The following is an 18,417-nucleotide window of genomic DNA, read 5'->3' on the forward strand; positions in this document are numbered from 1 at the left end:
TGCTGGTTAGAATGGTAGGAAATCATTTCCCTCTGCTCATCCATTGATTACTGTGTTAGAATGGAGATAAGGAAGCAGAGCCATCTTCCGGGCCCTGGTCTTTACTCGGGAAGCATGACAAGGACATAGAGGAAGATAGAGCATCCTCGTCCTCTGGAACGATCATTCAGGTAAGAGTGGGCATAACACCTCCGTTGGGGGGCGGGGATGATAAGGGATAGTAGGTCAAAGAAAAGAATTTCTTGTTTGAAACAATTCTTTGGGAGGGAAACTGCTTGGGCTGAAATTTTTAAGTTTCTCACCGTTACCTCTGCACAAATGCAAAGACAGCTAAGTACTTGCCTATTATTTGCATTTCTATTGTGCCTTCAGTGATAATAGGAGAGTATTTTTCTGAGAAAAACTCCATTTGTGAAAATCCAAACTGACAGATAACTCAAAGGAACACCTAAAGCTTCGGCACGGTGTTAACAAGTACTGAACGCGCCTTTCTTTTGGGAGTAGTTCTGGGGAGAAGTCTCCTCATAATCCTTTTTTTTTTTTTTTTAACAAAGTAACGTATACGATAAATTAATGAAAAACGTCTTTTTGCTCCTTATGACCTTCTAAATCTCCAATCTCTCAAAATAGAGGGCAAATACCCTCACTTAGAAAATCATTATTAGCTGACGTGAAAACTATGTTTTCCCTGGCTCCTGAAACATCCCTGATCGTTCTGATCCACACACCTCCCTGCTCCTGCCTCCTGTCCAGGGCTGAGCCCCACCGAAGACCCCAGGCCAGGCCTTTCATCAACCATTGGCACCTGGCTCTGCTTGTGCCTGCATCTCCAGTCTCTGCCTCCTGACGGGCTCCTTCCCATCTCCCTCAGAAGTATTCACTTTTCTCCTCCCTAACCAGTCCCCTCCCTCAGAGCCCCGCCCCTCCAAACCAACTGAGTATCCCAGAGCCCAGACTCTTCTTCAGAAACTGCTCTGCCTCCCTGGGTTACCCCTCTTTCCACATCTGCCTGGATACTTCCTCCCCATCCACAAAGGCCCATCTCAACTTCCAGCTCCTCCAAGGAACTTCCTGTCTCTTTCCCTTTGTCTTCTGATAGCGTGCTTAACTTCAGTTATGACTTACGACATTTTCATTCATACACCTGACAGTTTCATGAATGGCAAGAACTTTTCTACATTTTTATGCCTGTACTGGGCTCAATGTGCTACTTTAATACATTGAATTTCTTGATCCTGCTTCCCCAGGTCAATTACTGAGCCTCCTCTCACTTCTGGCTAAACGTCTGTACTTGCTGCTCCTCACCCTTGGCCCCTATTGCAATCAAGTTTTTGCCCCCGGCTATACTTGAACTGCCGTTGACTTCTGGAACATCAATTTAGTGCCCTTTTATTAGTCCTAATCTTTATTGATCTCTCTAGCATTAGACACATCTACCACCTCTTGATTCTTGAAATGCAACGTTCCTTTGACGTTTAATTCTGCACTTTCTTGTCTCATCTTCCTGCAGCCCCTCCTCCATCTCCTTCTCTTGCCCCATCTCTGTGATAGGAGGACTCCTCATTGTTCCCTCCTCTTCCTTCTTTGTTTTCTCCCTTGGCAACTTCATCTCCTCCCATAGGTTTGTAGTGACCTCTATGCCAGTGATTCCCAAATCACATCTCTAGTCTTGGCTTTTCCCTTAAATCTGTTCCACATCTACCTTCCTGATAGATTTCTCTTTTTGGCTGTGTTTTCTTCATCTCATACCCATTTTACCAACCTTCCTTCAAAGCTTCCTCCTAATTTCTCAGTGTCTGTTAATGGCCCCATTATTTTCTGAGTCTAAGACAAACTTGAGAGTCATCCTGGGTACCTCATTTCTCTTACCTTTCATATCCAGTCAGTGGTCAAGTGATGTCCACTCAATCTTTACATCTTTCTTCTCCTCTCGTTATTTTTGCCAGCATCCTATTCCAGGCAATTGTTACTTCTTCCCTGTACTTTTGAAATAGCCTTCTAATTGGGTTTCTAGCCTCAGTTATTTTTCCTAATACATCTTATACAAAACCAACTGATGACTTTTCCAAACACCATTAATGCTAAGCTGCAATCTTTCATGGATTCTGATTATCTGCTGAATAAAATGCATCCCAGACTTTTCATGATCTTGACCTGCCTTTCCAGTTTTATCTAATCTTCATCATTACTTGCTTCCTACCTTTCTAATAGCAGTTATTGTTTGCAGTACAAGGAGCTGAAAATGAAGTAACATTTTGTTAGGAACTGCTAGATGCTGTATATACGTCATCCTCTTTAATAATCACAAGCATGACTGAGGTGGGTTATAATCCAGTTTCAAAGATGAAGGAAGTGAGGCTCAGAGAGTCAAGATTGGTTAATTCCAACATCCATACTTTTCCCACCATGCTATGTTAATTATTTGTGTAAATGTTGTTTTCCCATTGTTTGGCCATGGTTAAACTAGTAAGTGGGAGTGCTGGATCAAAATGTACATCCATTTAAAATGTGACACATGTTATCAAACTGCCCTCTAGAAAGACTATATCAATTTTATTTCAGGCAGGAATGCATGGAAGTGCCTCTTTCCTGATTCCAAGCTGATATGGGATATTTTCAATCTTAGCCAGTAGTTGAAATTGCATTTATATTCTAAGAATGTTGAATATCTCTTTTGGTGTTCATTGGCTTTTGTATTCTTCTTTTATAAATTGCTGGTTTATCCCATTTGACTGTTTTTCTACATAGGGGTTGAGGTTTTCCTTATTGATTTATAAGAGCAATTACTATGTTAAGATATTAACACTTTGTAAGTAATTACCCCGTTTTGTTGTTTTTCTTTTAACTTAGATTATAGTGTCCTTTTTGGTGCACATTATTTTATTTTTATGTTGTTAATACTAACATTCTTTTCCTTTATTGTCATGCTTTAAAAGTCCTCCCCTGAACCTAGATTAGAAAAATATTCACTCATATTTTCTTCAAGAATCTTCAAATATTCTTCAAATATTTATATTTAAATATTAGACACAAGTAGAATTCATTGTTAGGAGTGAGACAAGGATTTAGTTCTATTTTTCATGAAATGCCTGGGTAGTTCTTCCCAAATTTAATAACTTCATCTTTTCCCCTATTATTTGAAATGTTGCCTTTATCGTGTAATTGAATTTTGTCATAATAATCCACCTAAATACATAATTCTCTAGATTCCTTATGTGCTCCTCATTATCTAGAAGAGTGTTGGAGAATTTAAGTCTTTCAAATAAAGACAAACCTAAGGAAATTGACTTTTTCCCTAATGAACAAAGTTTTTCTCTAAATGTACCTAACTTCTCTGGACGTTTTAGCAAGCAGGCGATCTGTGAAATGAGCAGGTGCAGGAAGGGTCACTTGGGTGGCAGCAGGGCAGGAACTTTTTTGGACCTCTAATTCTTTTCTTTACAGGAGGCAGCTGGGAGAATAAGCACATGTGCTAGTTCCATGGCACAGATTCTTGCACCAGACTCACTAGGCCCTGAGCAAGGCCCAGAATTTTCCCTGAGTCCCAACCAAACAGAAGAGGTAAGTCCCTGCTGGTAATAAGCTAACTGCTCAGATACCTGGACCAGCACTCAGAGATGCCAAGCTTTCTGTGTTCTGCAATACTTTGTCCATCAAGCCAAGAGTTCTGTGTGAGCATCTTCACCTGTGCTGTCAAGCTGGAGAACTGGAAGATTTGCCGTCAGATGTTTACATAGAAAGTAAGCATGACCCAGAGCAACTGAAGATTTTTCACTCCCTCACCATTTGTCAGGATGAACTAGTTTTTCCATTAACAACTACTTCTTTCTTCTGTAGATAAAACTATGGGGGTGATGAAAGTGGAGGAGAGTTAATATTGATTAACTATTACTTAAGAGGCATTTATTTTTGCAGTTTAATCCTCAGATTAAGTAAGTTAGGTTAACACCTACCATAAATTTGCAAATGAGAAAATCTAAATTCAGGAAGTAAAAATACAGCTGGTAAATGGAGGAGTTAGGAGTCAAACCCAGAATATTTCAGTCTGCCTCCCTAATTTGAATATTTAGTACTGAAAGATATGAAACCAAGGTAGGTTTGGCCTCACAAAATAAACCAGCACCTTACCATCCTAGAGGCATGTCTGGTATTTGTGCGAATGCAGTTAGGTATTGCTCTGTAGCCAAGCAAGTTTACATTTATAAAAAGTAGGGGAGATGTGCAGATGTCTGTAGAATTGACTGTAAAATATTAAGGAGTAAATTTAAAGGGTTGATATTTTTGCATGAAATATGTATAGCTCCAACTAGAAAATTAGTTGGCATTTTAACTGCATCCTGTTCCTTGGATCAGTGATGTGTGGATGCAGAAGTCAGAGTATGACCTTCACTAACTGAGAGACTAAGCTGGAGACAGAGCGTTGGCAAAATCACGTCAAGAATGTGGACTCGTGGACTCCATGGCGTGATAACCAGGGACTGAGTCCTGCTTCACCTTACTAGTTGTGAGACCATAGGCTTTTTGAATAACCTCTCTAAGCCTCAGTTTCCTCCTCTGTACACTGGGAGTAATAGGGGCTTGTGGTGGAAACAATGAGATGGTCTGTGTATCACACTTACCATACCGGCCTGACATAATTCTCTGTCACAAGAAATACTTGTGATAATACTTTTTAGCCCCCCAAAGTGTACAATCATAAAACATTCATTTAAACAATGTCTGCTTTTAGAATTTGGGGCGATCATTTGTAGAAGATATTGAGTGGAGGTGCTATTGTGGGAAAAACTGGGGACTCAGAATTAAAAGATCACGGAGCTGCGTGACCTGAGGCAAGCAACTCGTGTTGAGGCCTGAGCTTCTCAGACGCACTGTGGTGAAATGGGAGGTGTGTGGACTGATAAATGTTAAATGCCCGTGGGTTTCTGTGACTATAAAGAGAGGTGGCTGAACAGACTGCTGGCAGGTTCCCCAGGCCACCTTCAGCTGTTGAAATTCTGTGGTTGCAAATATTCCTTTTTCCTTCCATTCACCTTTGGATTCTTCTCAGGTTCAAATAACTAGCAAATAAAGCCCAGATTAGTTATCCAGCTTCCTTGTTTCCTCAGTAATTCAGTAAGTTAGAAAGCAAAGAAACTCAATATTGTCATTTAAAAAAATGTGTGTGGCATATGATAGGTGCTCAAGTAATGTTTTGAATAAATAAAGAAGACAGGTGGTAAATCTGTTATTACAGATTAATTAATTAATGTTAACAGATTCTCAGGTGACAAAACAGAGGATCCCAAAATTTTTGCCGCTAAGGTAGAGTGATATCTAAAAACAGTTAATCAGATGACTAGAAATTGCTATCTGGCAGTAAAGTCACACAGCTGTTGCTTTTTTAAAAATCAGGATTAAAAAAGAAAATTGAAACAGGTGAATCAACGTATAGACCTGACAAGATAAGGGAAAGTGACCTTAGAAAGATGATTCTTGCAGAATATATTGATGAAGGCAGGAGAGAGAGTGTTTGGGTGGAAAAGAGCAAACACATGAAGTTAATAGATGGTCAAGAGGAACAAGTACATCCCACAAACACTTCTGCCAGACCAGCTTCCAGGATCCTCATCAGTGTGTGTGAAAGTGAATGGTATTTTCATACCCTGCATGGTTTTGTTACCACTTGCCAATTCTGTGCACTTCTGCTGTCCTGAAATTTCTATGTTTAAACTAAATTCTACAAACATTGGGAAATGTGCGTTTGAGTTGAGGTAGGGTTTACATTTGTGAGCAACTTTCATTAGAAGTTTGTCCCTTGGCCAAAATTGTGTCTTATTAGATGCTAACATGTAGTTTGTAAAGTCTTATGTAGAAAACATTGTATTTTCATCATATTCATAATCCACAAAATATTTACTGAGAACAATAATTTTGTGGATCCAGACACAAATCCTTATTCCTAAAGGAATTTCTCTAGAAGGGTCTGATACATGCTTTCAGTATTCTAGGAAAGGGTAAATTACACAATGAGAGGCAAATATATATCTCTGTATCAAATAATCTTTTACCTCAAAATTAAAAATATTATTATAAAATTGGCAGAATAATTTGGTATCTGGGAGAAGTTTTTCTACTGGATCAATAGGCAACCCAGTTATTTCAGTATAAAAAGAACACACCACAATTTACACTGTAAGCATCTAGTCCTTAATTCACTAATATTTGAGTCTCTAGAAGGTGAAAAGTAGTCTTAGGGATTCTCTCTGAAGAACAGGAGAAAAGTTTCCAGAATACCCCACGGAAACTCATTGCTTGACTTAAGCTATTTTTAATAGGGAGATGTTTAGATGAGCAATAGCATGTATGTTAGGGGGAAAAAAAGCTAAAATATTTTATAATCTAACTACTTGAAAAGCTGTTAAGTTAAAAGTGGTATATTTCCTTGTATCCCTGCCAGTGTGTAAAGATCTTTTTTTTTCTGTTTGAATAGAGCGCACAGCAATGTAAGCATTGCTTAATCATGTGTCACGCAACTTTAAACACTGGGCAATTCGCTGAAATGTTTCAGAGACACACCCACATGCACACCCTCTCCCTCACACTCACCTGTCTCCTGGGGCCTGCCGTTTAATGAACCGCGAGCCCGTTTGCGTCCTCTGTGCCTGGGAATACTGTACCTGTGTACATGCAGATCAGCTGCTTGGAAACCTGGGGTGGCAGGTCACATGATTGTTGCTATGTGTGTGGAGGTGCATTTTTCTTTTCTTTTCTTTCTTCTTCTGCCCTTATTTCTTTTCTTTTAACTGGGGAAATGCAAGTTCACAGGTCCTTGCAAGTCCAAATCTGAAAACTTTGGACTCCTGGCTTTTCACTGCTGGGTTACCTTTGGATTTATCTTAGGGTGCCACACCTCCTGTCGAGGCTGCAGCTCTGGGCTTTTCTGACGAGCAAGGAGCCTTTGAGGCCACGGTGGAGAAACCTAGGCTCGAGCCCACAGAAGTCCTCCATGTCTGCAAGACCCAGGTGGCTGAGCTGGAGCTGTGGCTGCGCCAAGCCAACGTGGCATTCGAGCCAGAAACATTAGACGCAGACATGCAGCAGGCGGTGGAACAGCAGCTGGTAGGGTGCCAGGTAAGGCTGGGGTCGGAGTTCATGGCTTACCTCTTCGCCAATCCCCTTCCAAGACTAGGTGACTTTCTCTTAAAGCAACAGTGGGTTTCTTCCTGTTACTCTGACCCTTACGTTTATCTTGGCCTCAACTTTTGTTCTCACGGTAATTTTTTGAAACAATTTATGTAATCAGAGTATTTTGGGGAGACAGTAGTGAGTAAGAGCTCAGAATCTAGAGTCCAAATTCAGCTCCATCACATTAACTATGAACTTGAGGAAGTTAACTTCTCACCTCATTTTCCTCATATAGAAGGTTATCTCATGGGATTTAGGATTAAATGAGATAAGGTCTATAAACCAGTGTCTGGTGTATAAAGTGTATAAAAAGTGCTCAATAAATGCTGTTATTTTTATTCATAATAATAAGTTTTTTGAATTTTCATTCACCGGAAATGAAACTGAGTATCCTGATTTGCAAGATGGCAGATACAGCATAAAAGGACCTCGCTGCCATTTTTCTACAAATGCTCCTCTTGCTTGGGAGGGGCAGGAATGTAAACTTCCTTGCCTTTAGTCACTTTGAGTACCATTTGCTCGCTCAGCCCAAATGTTGGGATTTCTGTGTCCCTCCAGGGAGGGGCTAGAATGACGACATGGCGGCAGCATAATTTGAGTGTCACAACAATTGAGGCTCCTCCCCCAACGGTGCTTAGACCAGTCTCTGCCTGATTGGCTTGTTGTCTCCTGCAGCAGTCCCCAGGGATGAAGACATCCTCTCAGAGTGCCCCATATCACCGGCCCTGCCACAGAGAGCTCCTCCCACTATAGTGTTATGGGGTCGGGAGTAGCCCACCCTCCATCCAGGGAGGACACTCCTCACCGTCTTCCATTCAGGCCCACAGTCTTAGAACATCCAACTAGTGGGGGACTCAGGTGGGCAGGCTGGCCTCCTTCCCTGAGCAGCTCAGCGCCTCTGATCCCAAAAGTCAGCTCTGAGAGGTGGGTTCACTCACACACTGGCACTGTCGCATGGCCTGGCTGATGAGGCACAGCGGAGTCTGGAAAAAAGAGTGTAACTCAGCACAGAGCGATGCTACGCTAAACTGAGCCCACAGCGTGCCAGGTGTTGAGTCCCAGGCCCTGAAGACCGTCCAGGATCGATTTGCCATTTGATTGTCCTGCTCACTGGGTAGACCCCATGCCAATTCCTTGATCATCACCAGAATCCCATCTTCCAGCCACTTGTAGTGAGTTCAAAGATTTTGGGACTGCTCAAGGAAAAGACAGACCACGAGGTGGCAATAGCATACAAGAGCTTTATTTGGGCAGCATTTTGGCAGGATCCTGAGGGACTGGGAAGTCCCTCACAGCAGGAGACCTTCCAGAGGCTTTGGCATGGGATGGGGGTGGGAAGAGGACAAGGGAACTCTTGGGGGGTCAGGAGTCCGGAGGGGCTTGTGTGTCTAGGTGATATCAGAGAGCTCCAAAGGGCAGCAGAGGCTGGGGTCTTTCAGTTCACCAGAGTTTGTCTTAACCGTGACTAGCAGATGTGGGGTCCAGTTTTGAGTTTTGTGCCAGTGGGATTGAGCTATTGGTCCTGGCCTGCTGTGAAGACATAAACATCATAGGGACCAATATACAGGGGCCATCTTTGGCTCATTTATCTAATGCCGTGACACACACAATTTAATATTGAAATTTATAAAAAGTCTTACACTGGTCTGTAAAAACACTAAGTTTCCAGCGGGAAAGTGTCCAAAGACACAAGAGCAAACAGTGAAGAAAAAATTATATCCGGTAATTTAATATTTGAGAAGAAATCTTCAGCCTTGATTGTGAAAGACATGTGAATCCAAACAGCTGTTGTTTTCTTCCTACGGTACACTGGCAAAAATTATATCATCCTGGAAAACTCTGGAGAAATGGATCCACTAACATCTGATAGTTCTGTCAGATTGGTTCCACGTTTTGGGAGGTCAGCCGTGAGGAGATAAAATGTCCATCTTCTTTGGCCTAATAATACCATTACTTTAAATTTACCCTCTGAGAATAACCCAGAAAGGAGAAAAATATTTATGCCAGCATTTATTACAAAAATAAAGAATTGGAAACAGCTTACAGGCTTAATAGGGAAGTTATGTGAACCATGGAATATCAACTTGCGACTATCAAAATGGGAATCCTGAACATGTGTATGTAGACACATGAAAAAGTAGAGAGCATAAAATAGCTAAGTGGAAAAAAAGTGCAAAATTATCATACCCTTTTTTTACAGCCCCTTTAAAATCTGTGAGGACGTACTGTTTAAGCTTAGAAGAGTCTGTAAGTTAGAGGATACAAGTAGTTTTCGTGGATGGAGGAATTAGACCATATATTATTTGAAAATTTGTTTTAAGGCTAGAGTTTTTCCTTACGCTTCTCTCAGAGGGCTGAACCTGCTCATAGTCCCACACAGAGTTTTAGCACAAATGATCCAGGTGCTGGAACGGGAGTCTGAATGCCGCTTCTGTGCCCAGCCAGTTGGCATGGCTGTTCGGGGTCCTGAGCCCAGGAGAGGGCAAACTTGATCTGCTGAGGAGGAATACCATGACGGAGACCTACTGAGAAGCTTACTTCATCCCGCTGATTTATTTTTAGGCCGGGGTGTAAGTTGGCCAGTTGTATCAATGACTAAGTGTTTTAGGTTCCAAATTATTTCTTCTGTGGTCTTCTTCTGATATTTTGGAAGCTTATTTGGCTTGAGAACGAGAAGGAAAAGAGCAAGGGAAAGAATTTTCAAAGAGTTCTGTAGAATTCTTTGGTTATTAGTACTCAACACTTTGCAACAGAAAGTTTTAGGAAGGTGGGGGGAAAGTAATAGTCAACACATTTTAAGCACAGGGTATGTATCAAGCACTGGTCAAAATACATGGATTTAACTGTAATTCCTCAAAGGGACCGTAGGAGGTAAGTTCCGTTATTATCCCCACTTTACAGGTGACTAGAGGCACACTCACATGAAGGAAGGTGCCCAAGTTCCCCTAGAGACTGAACGCAGGTAGTCGAGTTCCAGCGTCTGTGTTCTTAACCACTATGCCATGCTGGATACATTCAGCTGTGTTTTCTAAAGTCATTATAGAATCACTTGTATTAGAGAGTGACATCGGCAATTTGGGGTTGGTTTCATGACACCCCTGTGGAAAAGCACAGGAATTATGTGGAAGTTGTTTTTCTGTTTTCCCAAGATCCCTTCCAACCTGTGTTTCTGGAACATCTTGTATGTACTTAAATAGAGAGAGGGAATCTAACTTATTTTGAGGTATAACACTTGTTCAAGACCAAAACTAGGAATAATTAAATGATTTTATTTCCTAGGCTATGCTAACAGAGATTGAGCACAAGGTTGCGTCTCTGTTAGAGAATTGCAAAGATCAGGGCCTGGGAGATAGTGGAGCCACTCAACAGGAGGCTGAAGCACTTTCCTTGAAACTAAAAACTGTGAAGTGCAATTTGGAAAAAGTCCAGGTGATGCTTCAGGAGAAGTACAGTGAGGACCAGGTAAAATACGGCTATGTATAAACAAACATGTATGCAGATATATGTATGTGATAAACCTGCTAGGAAGGAACTCTGGGTGAGGTGATGAAACAACTACAGAGGAATTATACTAAATAAAAATTACGCCTCTTAAAACTGTGAGGGATGGTTGTGCTTGCTCTTGTTATTGGTTTCCTTTTGCTGTGCAGTTTTTCAGTCTAGGTTGTTGTTAGTGATGGTTTTGGTTTGGGTTGGGTTGGGTTGATTGTTCTTGCTGGTAATAGGTCTGGTGTAAGCCTTCTTCATAAAAGAAAGATGTATTTTAAAGGAATTTTGTGACTCCAATTGACTGGAAAACGAAGCCTTTATAGGTATGGTTAAAATTCGACCTCAGAAACACAAAACCTGTTTCTAGGGTACTTTTGTTATTTATTTATAAATATTTATATATAGAGATCAAAGTATCATACAGCTGAAGTGTTCCTGTGACTTTTAAAAGCGTTCTGTGTTTAGAAGTGCGAATGTGCGTCCTGTGAGTAGGATCTTACTATATAAGATTTGCATCCATACTCAGGAGATGCTAGTTCCTGCTAGAGGACTTAGATTCACAGAAATGAGATGGGTTGCAGATACACAGGGCATTTGGTTCCCTTGCATCCTAATGTGTTCTTTCTTTTAAAAAAAAAATCGACTTATGTTTTAGACATAGGGGATATTTGAATTCATATGCATAATACTATTTCTCTTTTTGATATTTTTTTTACTCTGTTCTTAAGAAAAAAAAGGCAATAGATTTCCTGGATTTTAGTAATTCATTGACTGAATTCAGTTGAGGAAATATGATGACAACTTCATCAAATATAGTGGTTTTTGAAGTTGTTATGAAATGAGTATTTAAATCGTAGTATATAATTATAATAAATAATAAAATACAGTCATTTACTCCATATGAAACTTTTCCATTATGTGGTCTCATTATTAGAATTGAAATAAAGTGGGTCATCTTTTTAAATAAAATAAGTCTACCATCATAAAATTTTTTGCAGCATTCTACTCTTCTAAAGAAACCTTCAGAGCATCAAAAAGTTCTCCAACCAGATAACCTTTCTGAATTTGAATCTGTTGTCACTGAAAGGCCACAATTCAGCAAGCAAAAAGATTTCCAGCAGCAACAGGTAATTTCAGCCCCTAACAGTTATAAGGATAAGAATAAAGCTTGCTGTGTGGAATTTCCCTTTGAACTACATCCTGAGCTGCCGCTGGAGTGTTTTCGTATGTGGCTGAGTGGGCAGTGTGGTGCGTGAGTTCCTGTGCGTGCAGCAACTCTGGGCGTGAACTTACCTCTGTAACTGCAACACCCTTTCCCCTATTGTTTCAAAATGTTGTAGGATATTTTTGGTGGTTTTCCATGTGTGTAATATATATTAAATAACCCTTGGTCATTGTGTGAATATTTTAAATAGGTTTTTGAGAAATAAAAGTTAACAGGAACAAGCAAACAAGAAAGAAATAGTAACTAATGATTTAGGAAGTGGTTCAAAATCAGCTTATCTCAACAGAAGAAACCCCTGGGTACTAATTAGAAACCCTGATTGACTGAACCATTTGAATCTTACTCAATATAGGTTCTGGAGTTATCTCCAATGGAACAGAAAGATTTCATCAAATTCATAGAATTGAATGCTAAGAAAATGTGGCCCCAGTATTGCCAACATGATAAAGACGCAACTCAGAAGTCATCTGTGAGGTAAAACATTTTTAAAGAGTTGGATATTCGGTAGTTTTATGGTTGGGAGAATTAAAGTGTTTCTTTTAAAGTCATTTAATAAAGTATTATCTGAATGTGATAAAATTTTTGTATGTTTATTATTTTCACCTTTTGTTTTCCCTTAAAAGCGATAAGGCATCTAGCCCCGAAAATGATGCTTCAGACTCGGTCTTGTCACCCCAGGGCCGCAGTGGAGATAGGTGGCAATATTTACATCGTGAACTCTCATCAAAAGTAAGACTACCTCTCCCGCAACGTGTGCAGCCTCAGGTCAGTGTGTGTCTGCACACAGTGTAAAGTAGCATGCTTATCTTTGAAAATCCAACACGTGTTCATTAAACACACATGTATGTTCTGCATTAGTGGCAGTTTATTTTCAGAAAGCAAAGATGCCAAGTAGGTTCCTCACTTGGCTGGCCCCTTTTTACCCTCCTGGGAATCTGCATTAAGTGCCCCGCCTTTGTGCTTCTCTAGCACCCTGGGCTTCCCTCATCAGAGCTCTCACCATACCGTGCACCTGGTTATTTGTCTGTATTCCCCACTAGCTGGTGTGAGAAGAAAGACCATGTCTGCTTGGTTCACATTTGAGTGCCTGGCACAGTACCTAGAGCATCATAGAATCTCAGTTACTATATGTGGAATAAATAATATATGTAAAAAACTGTTAAAAAATGATACAGTGCTATATGAGCATCATTGATTCATCAAAAGATTATTTGGAATCTTCAGTGTGCCGGCCCCTGTGCCAATGGCACCAGTCTATATTCCCACCAACACACCTGATCATTGCCATTATAGGTTTATTCATACTGTGCCAGATACTGTTGGATTTCTCGCTAAACAGGGAGGCCATGAGCAGAATAGCACTGTTGTCATAGCAATCAAGCTTCTGCCTTCAACTTTGCCCTCAAACTGCCTGGACAAAGGTTACCAACGATTTCCCAATTCCCCAGTCTCGTGGGAACTTTTTAGTTCCCTTCTATTCTGCCAAGAACCTTATTTGACCAATTAAGGTTGAGTCAGACTCATTGGTAGAGCTTTAGTCTTGGTTTCTCCTTGTTATACGCACTATAACATGTATATCTTTCTCTTTCCAAGAGAGTAAAACACCATCAATAGTTTTCTCCCTAAGCAGAGTCATCTACCACCCAATCCTGTTACTTTTCATGTTAGTTTTCCAATTGGAGAAAGAAATTAACTTTGAATCGTTCTCCCTTCTGAAGTCTCAGCTCATTATCAATACTTTTTAAGCTTTTCAATAACAAATCAAGATCCATATCTGTCCCTGAGGTGACTGAATTCTATTGTAAGAGTTGGCTGTATACAGGAGTCTACAGTAATGGGAAGAGAAACAGCTAACTGTAACATGGATAGCATTGCTACTAAATTGAAAGATTAGAAATTTTACTCTGTTTTTCAAATTATGGTTTTTTTCTCTCATTTTGATATCTAAATGGGCCCTGAAGTGTCTAAGTAAGGCCATGACTAACTGGTCATGATTTTTCAGATTGTCCAAAATATTTAAAATTTAATTTAATTATTTTTTCTTGTAAATGACAGGGTAGACAAAAACACTTAGCCAGAGGGTAACTCTGAAGATGGCGTGCTAAGGTGTTTTTACTGTTTGACATTAACATCAGCAGGATCTCAGTCTGTAATAGAGTTTCCCTTTTTCAAATAGGTTGCCACAAATATGAGTATTCTACCCAGTGTGAGCGTGTATAACTTTAGATACCCAGCAACTGAAGAACTGAAAACTTATACTACCCAACTTGAAGACCTGCGTCAAGAAGCAAATAATCTGCAGACACAGGTAGCAGCTGCACGTTATATATTTTCCTCGTTGCAATAACAAAAGAGAAGGGAGATGTGATATTATGGATTGGTCATAGTTTTCTTTACTGAACAAATAATAGAACACCTAATGGAATGGGTCCTAGAATTGCATATAGAATTGATCCCTCTTGCCAGCTCTGATAAATTTGGTAGTGGCTGCCTAGAGCACCATGTGCAAAGGCTCCTGAACCTGAGTGCAGGGTTAGTAGGAACAAGGACTTGGTTGATTAGTCCTGTCTGCAGTAGTGCTCTGGGGTTGGAAGGGTGAAGAAGGAGGGCAGAATAGGTAAGGTTTCCAATCTTGAGTAGGCTTAACACTGAGACGGTGTGCTAGGTAATGTTAGGTATTCATCAGAGAAGACAGTAGGAGACAGCCCAAATTGGGGTGATTACTAGCCTTGGGATGCTCCTAAATTACTTGTAACTGGTTAGGAATTCAAGGTGATTGTGGGTAAAGAAAAAGGGGTGGTTCCGACAGCTTCGGCTAAAACAGACCTGTGGCTCCCAAACTCACCAGGACACAATTGCACAACCCCGGGGCACCTCTTGGAGCTGTACATGTAAGAGTGGCCTTAATTCTCACAATCAGCCCATAAGTGACACTCCTAATTCCCCCCTGCTCCACAGCCCATTCTTATCTTTTTTTAATTGAGATATAATTGACATATAACGTTATTTTAGTTTCAGGTGTGCAATATAATGATTCGATATTTGTATATATTGCAAAATGCTCACCACAATGAGTCTAGTGGACATCTGTCACTCATACGTAGTTACAAATTGTTTCTCTTGTAATGAGAACTTTTAAGATCTACTGTCTTAGCAACTTGCATATATACAATACAGTATTGTTAACTATAGTCACCATGCTGTACCATCCCTATCTTTCAGATACTATACCTCTTTCTAATCAACCCCTTCTTGACTTCTTTTCCTTCTCCAAGCCATACTGGATTTCGTTAACCCTCTTTCTCCTACGTTAAGATGTGGGAGGCAGGGAGCAGCGGGAAGAGAGATGGTATGATTGATCTGGGGCCACGCTTCCCTCTGGATGACCCTGCTCCGGAAGTCCTTCACCTTTCACTTACCTTTTAATTCTATTCAATAGTCAACTCACTACCTAACACTGAGTTTCTTAAACTTGTTTTTCCCAGAGTTAACATCTTAATTTTATTTATTTATTCTGCTACGTAGTTCACATAGTGTTTGAAACAACTAATTATAAAAAAGTATACCATAAATTGTAAACTATAATGGAAACCAGGGAAAATGTAGGCTTGGGAAAGCTAGGAAGCTTAATGATTTTTATGTTTTCTTTTTCCTCTTGATTCAGGGAAACATGACTGAAGAAACATTCATAAATGTGGATAAAAAATTATTTGAACTATTTCTGACCCTCAGTCAGTGCCTTGGCAGTGTGGAGGAGATGCTGCAGACACCTGGGCTCTTCAGAGAGGATGCTTGTGCTCAGCAGGTGCACTATGAGGTAGGAAACCTCCACCAAGGCCATATGTTGGTCATTACCACAGGCATCCCACTACTCAAGCCAGAGCTGAAGCCTCTTAAGGTCAGAGCTCATTCACTGTGTCTTCCTTCCTCTCTACTTTGCAGACGCTGGCTCTTGAGTTGAAAAAACTTTACTTAGCTTTGAGTGACAAGAAGGATGATCTTTTAAAAGCCATGACTTGGCCTGGCAAGAACACCAGCTTGCTCCTTGAATGTTTTGATAACCTCCAGGTCTACCTGGAGCACACCCAGGCTGCAGCTGCCTCTAGAAGCAAGTCCCTGAAAGCCGGCCTCGACTATAACCGCAGTTATCAGGTATGGGCAGGGCACTCAGCCTACTTTGGCGCTGTGTTAGGTTACAGAAAGGACCCCTAATTTCCATTAATTCCTGTTCCTGGCTGCATTTGTGAATAGGAATTGCTAAGGAAAGTGGTGAGATTCTTTCTGTGAAAGTCTTGAAGTTAGTTCTCCTGCTCATGGTTGGAGACCATTTGAAAGCAATGCCCTTTCCAAAGTCTTGGGTATGAATTTGTTAGGATGAGCTAAAGTAATATTTCTGTATTACACTCAGCCACTTAATGAGTGTCATAGGGGAGGATTTCTAGATGAGAGGGAGCCAATAAAGTTTTTCAGCAAAGGAGTGGCAGTCTGTGTGTGCCTCAGGTAGAGTCATTGGCAGTTGTCTATGGGGATTGGAAGAGAGACCTGAGCAGGTGGACTAGTCAGGAAGCTACTAAAATTATCTCATGAAAAAGAAATGAAACACGACACCACTTATGAAGGAGTCTTGCCCATCAAATCAAACCTGAATTTGATCCAGCCTCTAGAATCCAAGTACAATAGGCACCAGGGAAGAAGGACCTGTTAAGCAGCTCCGTGGGAGTGCAGTCAGCCAAGTACAAACAGTGGGAAGCTGGAGAGAATAAAGAACTCGTTTCCCCTCCCCCCTAAAAAAATCCAAGAAATGAAGAAGAGAGGGGGTCGGGGAGCCTGCAGATTATAAGAGACTGAAGACACATATTAATCCATTGCAACCTATTGGACCTCATTTAGATCCCAATTCAAATAAACCAAAAAAGAAAATTATAGGCAATTAGAGAAATGTGAACTCTGTCTAGTATTAATAATACTAAGGAATTATTATTGATTTGTAGAATTTTGAAAGAGAAATCTTTGTCTTTTAGAGATACATACTGAAACATACTGATAAAATAATATGATATCTGGGATTTGCTTCAAAATAATCTGAGGGAAGGGAGGTTAGGTACAGTCAAGAAAGCTCAGGGGAGGGTGCAGAGAGACAACCAGCCACAAATCAATCATTGTTAAAGCTGCGTGATGGTAATGCAGGGATTCCTCTATTTTTGTATATGTTTGAAATTTCTGATAGCACAAAAATGAAAGGATAATTAATTTTCAAAAAGGTATTGAAGGCCTAAATGAGATTCTCAGTTTCCTGCTTCCTGCATTTATCTTTTTGTACAGAATGAAATAAAGCGATTATATGATCAACTTATTAAGAATAAAGCATCTTTACAACAGTCTTTGAATGAGATCAGTGGCCAGAGTATTGATGAGCAGCTTCAGGTAATCAAATGAAAATAATTCCAACTGGCCGGCCCTTGGACCAAAGAGTCGTGTATATAAGCTGTGTTTCTGAACCATTTCCCTCTGTGAGCAGTGGCAAGGCTTAAGTAAATAAATAAGAATGAAAACTATTTATGTTGACCTTTAAAAATATCTCTTGAGTGGTACTTGATGAAGTGTAAATTAAAACAAAAAAGACCATTGTTGCATATCAACTAGGCAAGAGTTTGAGCTTGTGCAGTGTTGGTAAGGGTGTTGGGAAAGGAGACCCTCACCTCTTAGTAGGAATGCTGACTGGTCAGCTTCAGGGACCACTTGGCTATAGATTATAATTTTAAGCATAAATACTCTTCCATCCAGCAGCATTTTCACTTCATTTATTTAAGTATTAATTGAGGACCTACTATGTTCAGATGCTGCTCTAGGTGCTGGATATGCACTTATTGTAAGGGAGTAAGACAAGTGCATAAAGATAAATAATCATATAAATATTCAAGGATGGACCTGGCAGCACTGCTTGAATTAAAAACTGTTTAATAGCCCCAAAGTCCATTGAGAGCCGACTGTTACTAAAGCAGTGTGCCTCCATACAATGGCATGCTATGTGCCTGTTTAAAAGGAGCCATATAAGTTTGTACTGATTTGAAGAGATGCTGAGGGGCTGATAAGTGAGGAGTACACACTGCGGAACAGAATGATGTGTGCAAGGCAATGAGTGTAAGGATGTGCCTGGATCTCCTGGTACATGCCTGAAAGGCATTATGGACATGCTGTTGACTGTGCATCTCTGGGAAGAGCTGGAGGTGGCGGGGGCGGGTTTGGGGTGGGGAAAGCTGGGCTTGCATTTTTCCCTTAATTCTTTCCTGTACTGTTTAAGTCATTTTACATGAATATATACCCTTCTCTAATTTATTAAAAGGTTTTACTCTTTTGTATTGTCTCTCACCTTAGAAAGCAGATGCGTATACAGTGGAGCTGCAGAACTCCGAGAGCCGAGTTGCAAAACTAAGAGACGAAGGGGAGAGTCTTCATTTACCTTATGTTTTACTTCAAGAGGTTTACAAATTAGAGGTATGTCTGAGCAGAAAACATTCAATCAGTGAATTACTATGATT

The 18,417-nt window shown here is 40.4% G+C and overlaps 1 protein-coding gene across 6 annotated transcripts in view; it reads left to right on the forward strand.

Annotated features, from left to right (window-relative positions):
- The window catches only part of LOC124230766 (nesprin-2-like), a 298,061-nt gene that overhangs the window by 200,173 nt on the left and 79,471 nt on the right, over window positions 1–18,417 (forward strand). For all 6 annotated transcript variants that reach the window (XM_046647128.1, XM_046647127.1, XM_046647130.1 and 3 more), the window contains 12 exons: window positions 60–170; window positions 3,445–3,561; window positions 6,880–7,110; window positions 10,444–10,626; window positions 11,652–11,780; window positions 12,231–12,352; window positions 12,502–12,643; window positions 14,055–14,186; window positions 15,543–15,695; window positions 15,821–16,030; window positions 17,201–17,302; window positions 18,254–18,373. In XM_046647128.1, coding sequence (XP_046503084.1) covers window positions 60–170; window positions 3,445–3,561; window positions 6,880–7,110; window positions 10,444–10,626; window positions 11,652–11,780; window positions 12,231–12,352; window positions 12,502–12,643; window positions 14,055–14,186; window positions 15,543–15,695; window positions 15,821–16,030; window positions 17,201–17,302; window positions 18,254–18,373 — 1,752 coding nt within the window. The remainder of the gene's footprint in view (window positions 1–59; window positions 171–3,444; window positions 3,562–6,879; window positions 7,111–10,443; window positions 10,627–11,651; window positions 11,781–12,230; window positions 12,353–12,501; window positions 12,644–14,054; window positions 14,187–15,542; window positions 15,696–15,820; window positions 16,031–17,200; window positions 17,303–18,253; window positions 18,374–18,417) is intronic.

Source organism: Equus quagga, chromosome 20, assembly GCF_021613505.1.
Source record: "Equus quagga isolate Etosha38 chromosome 20, UCLA_HA_Equagga_1.0, whole genome shotgun sequence".
NCBI classification, from domain to species: domain Eukaryota; kingdom Metazoa; phylum Chordata; class Mammalia; order Perissodactyla; family Equidae; genus Equus; species Equus quagga.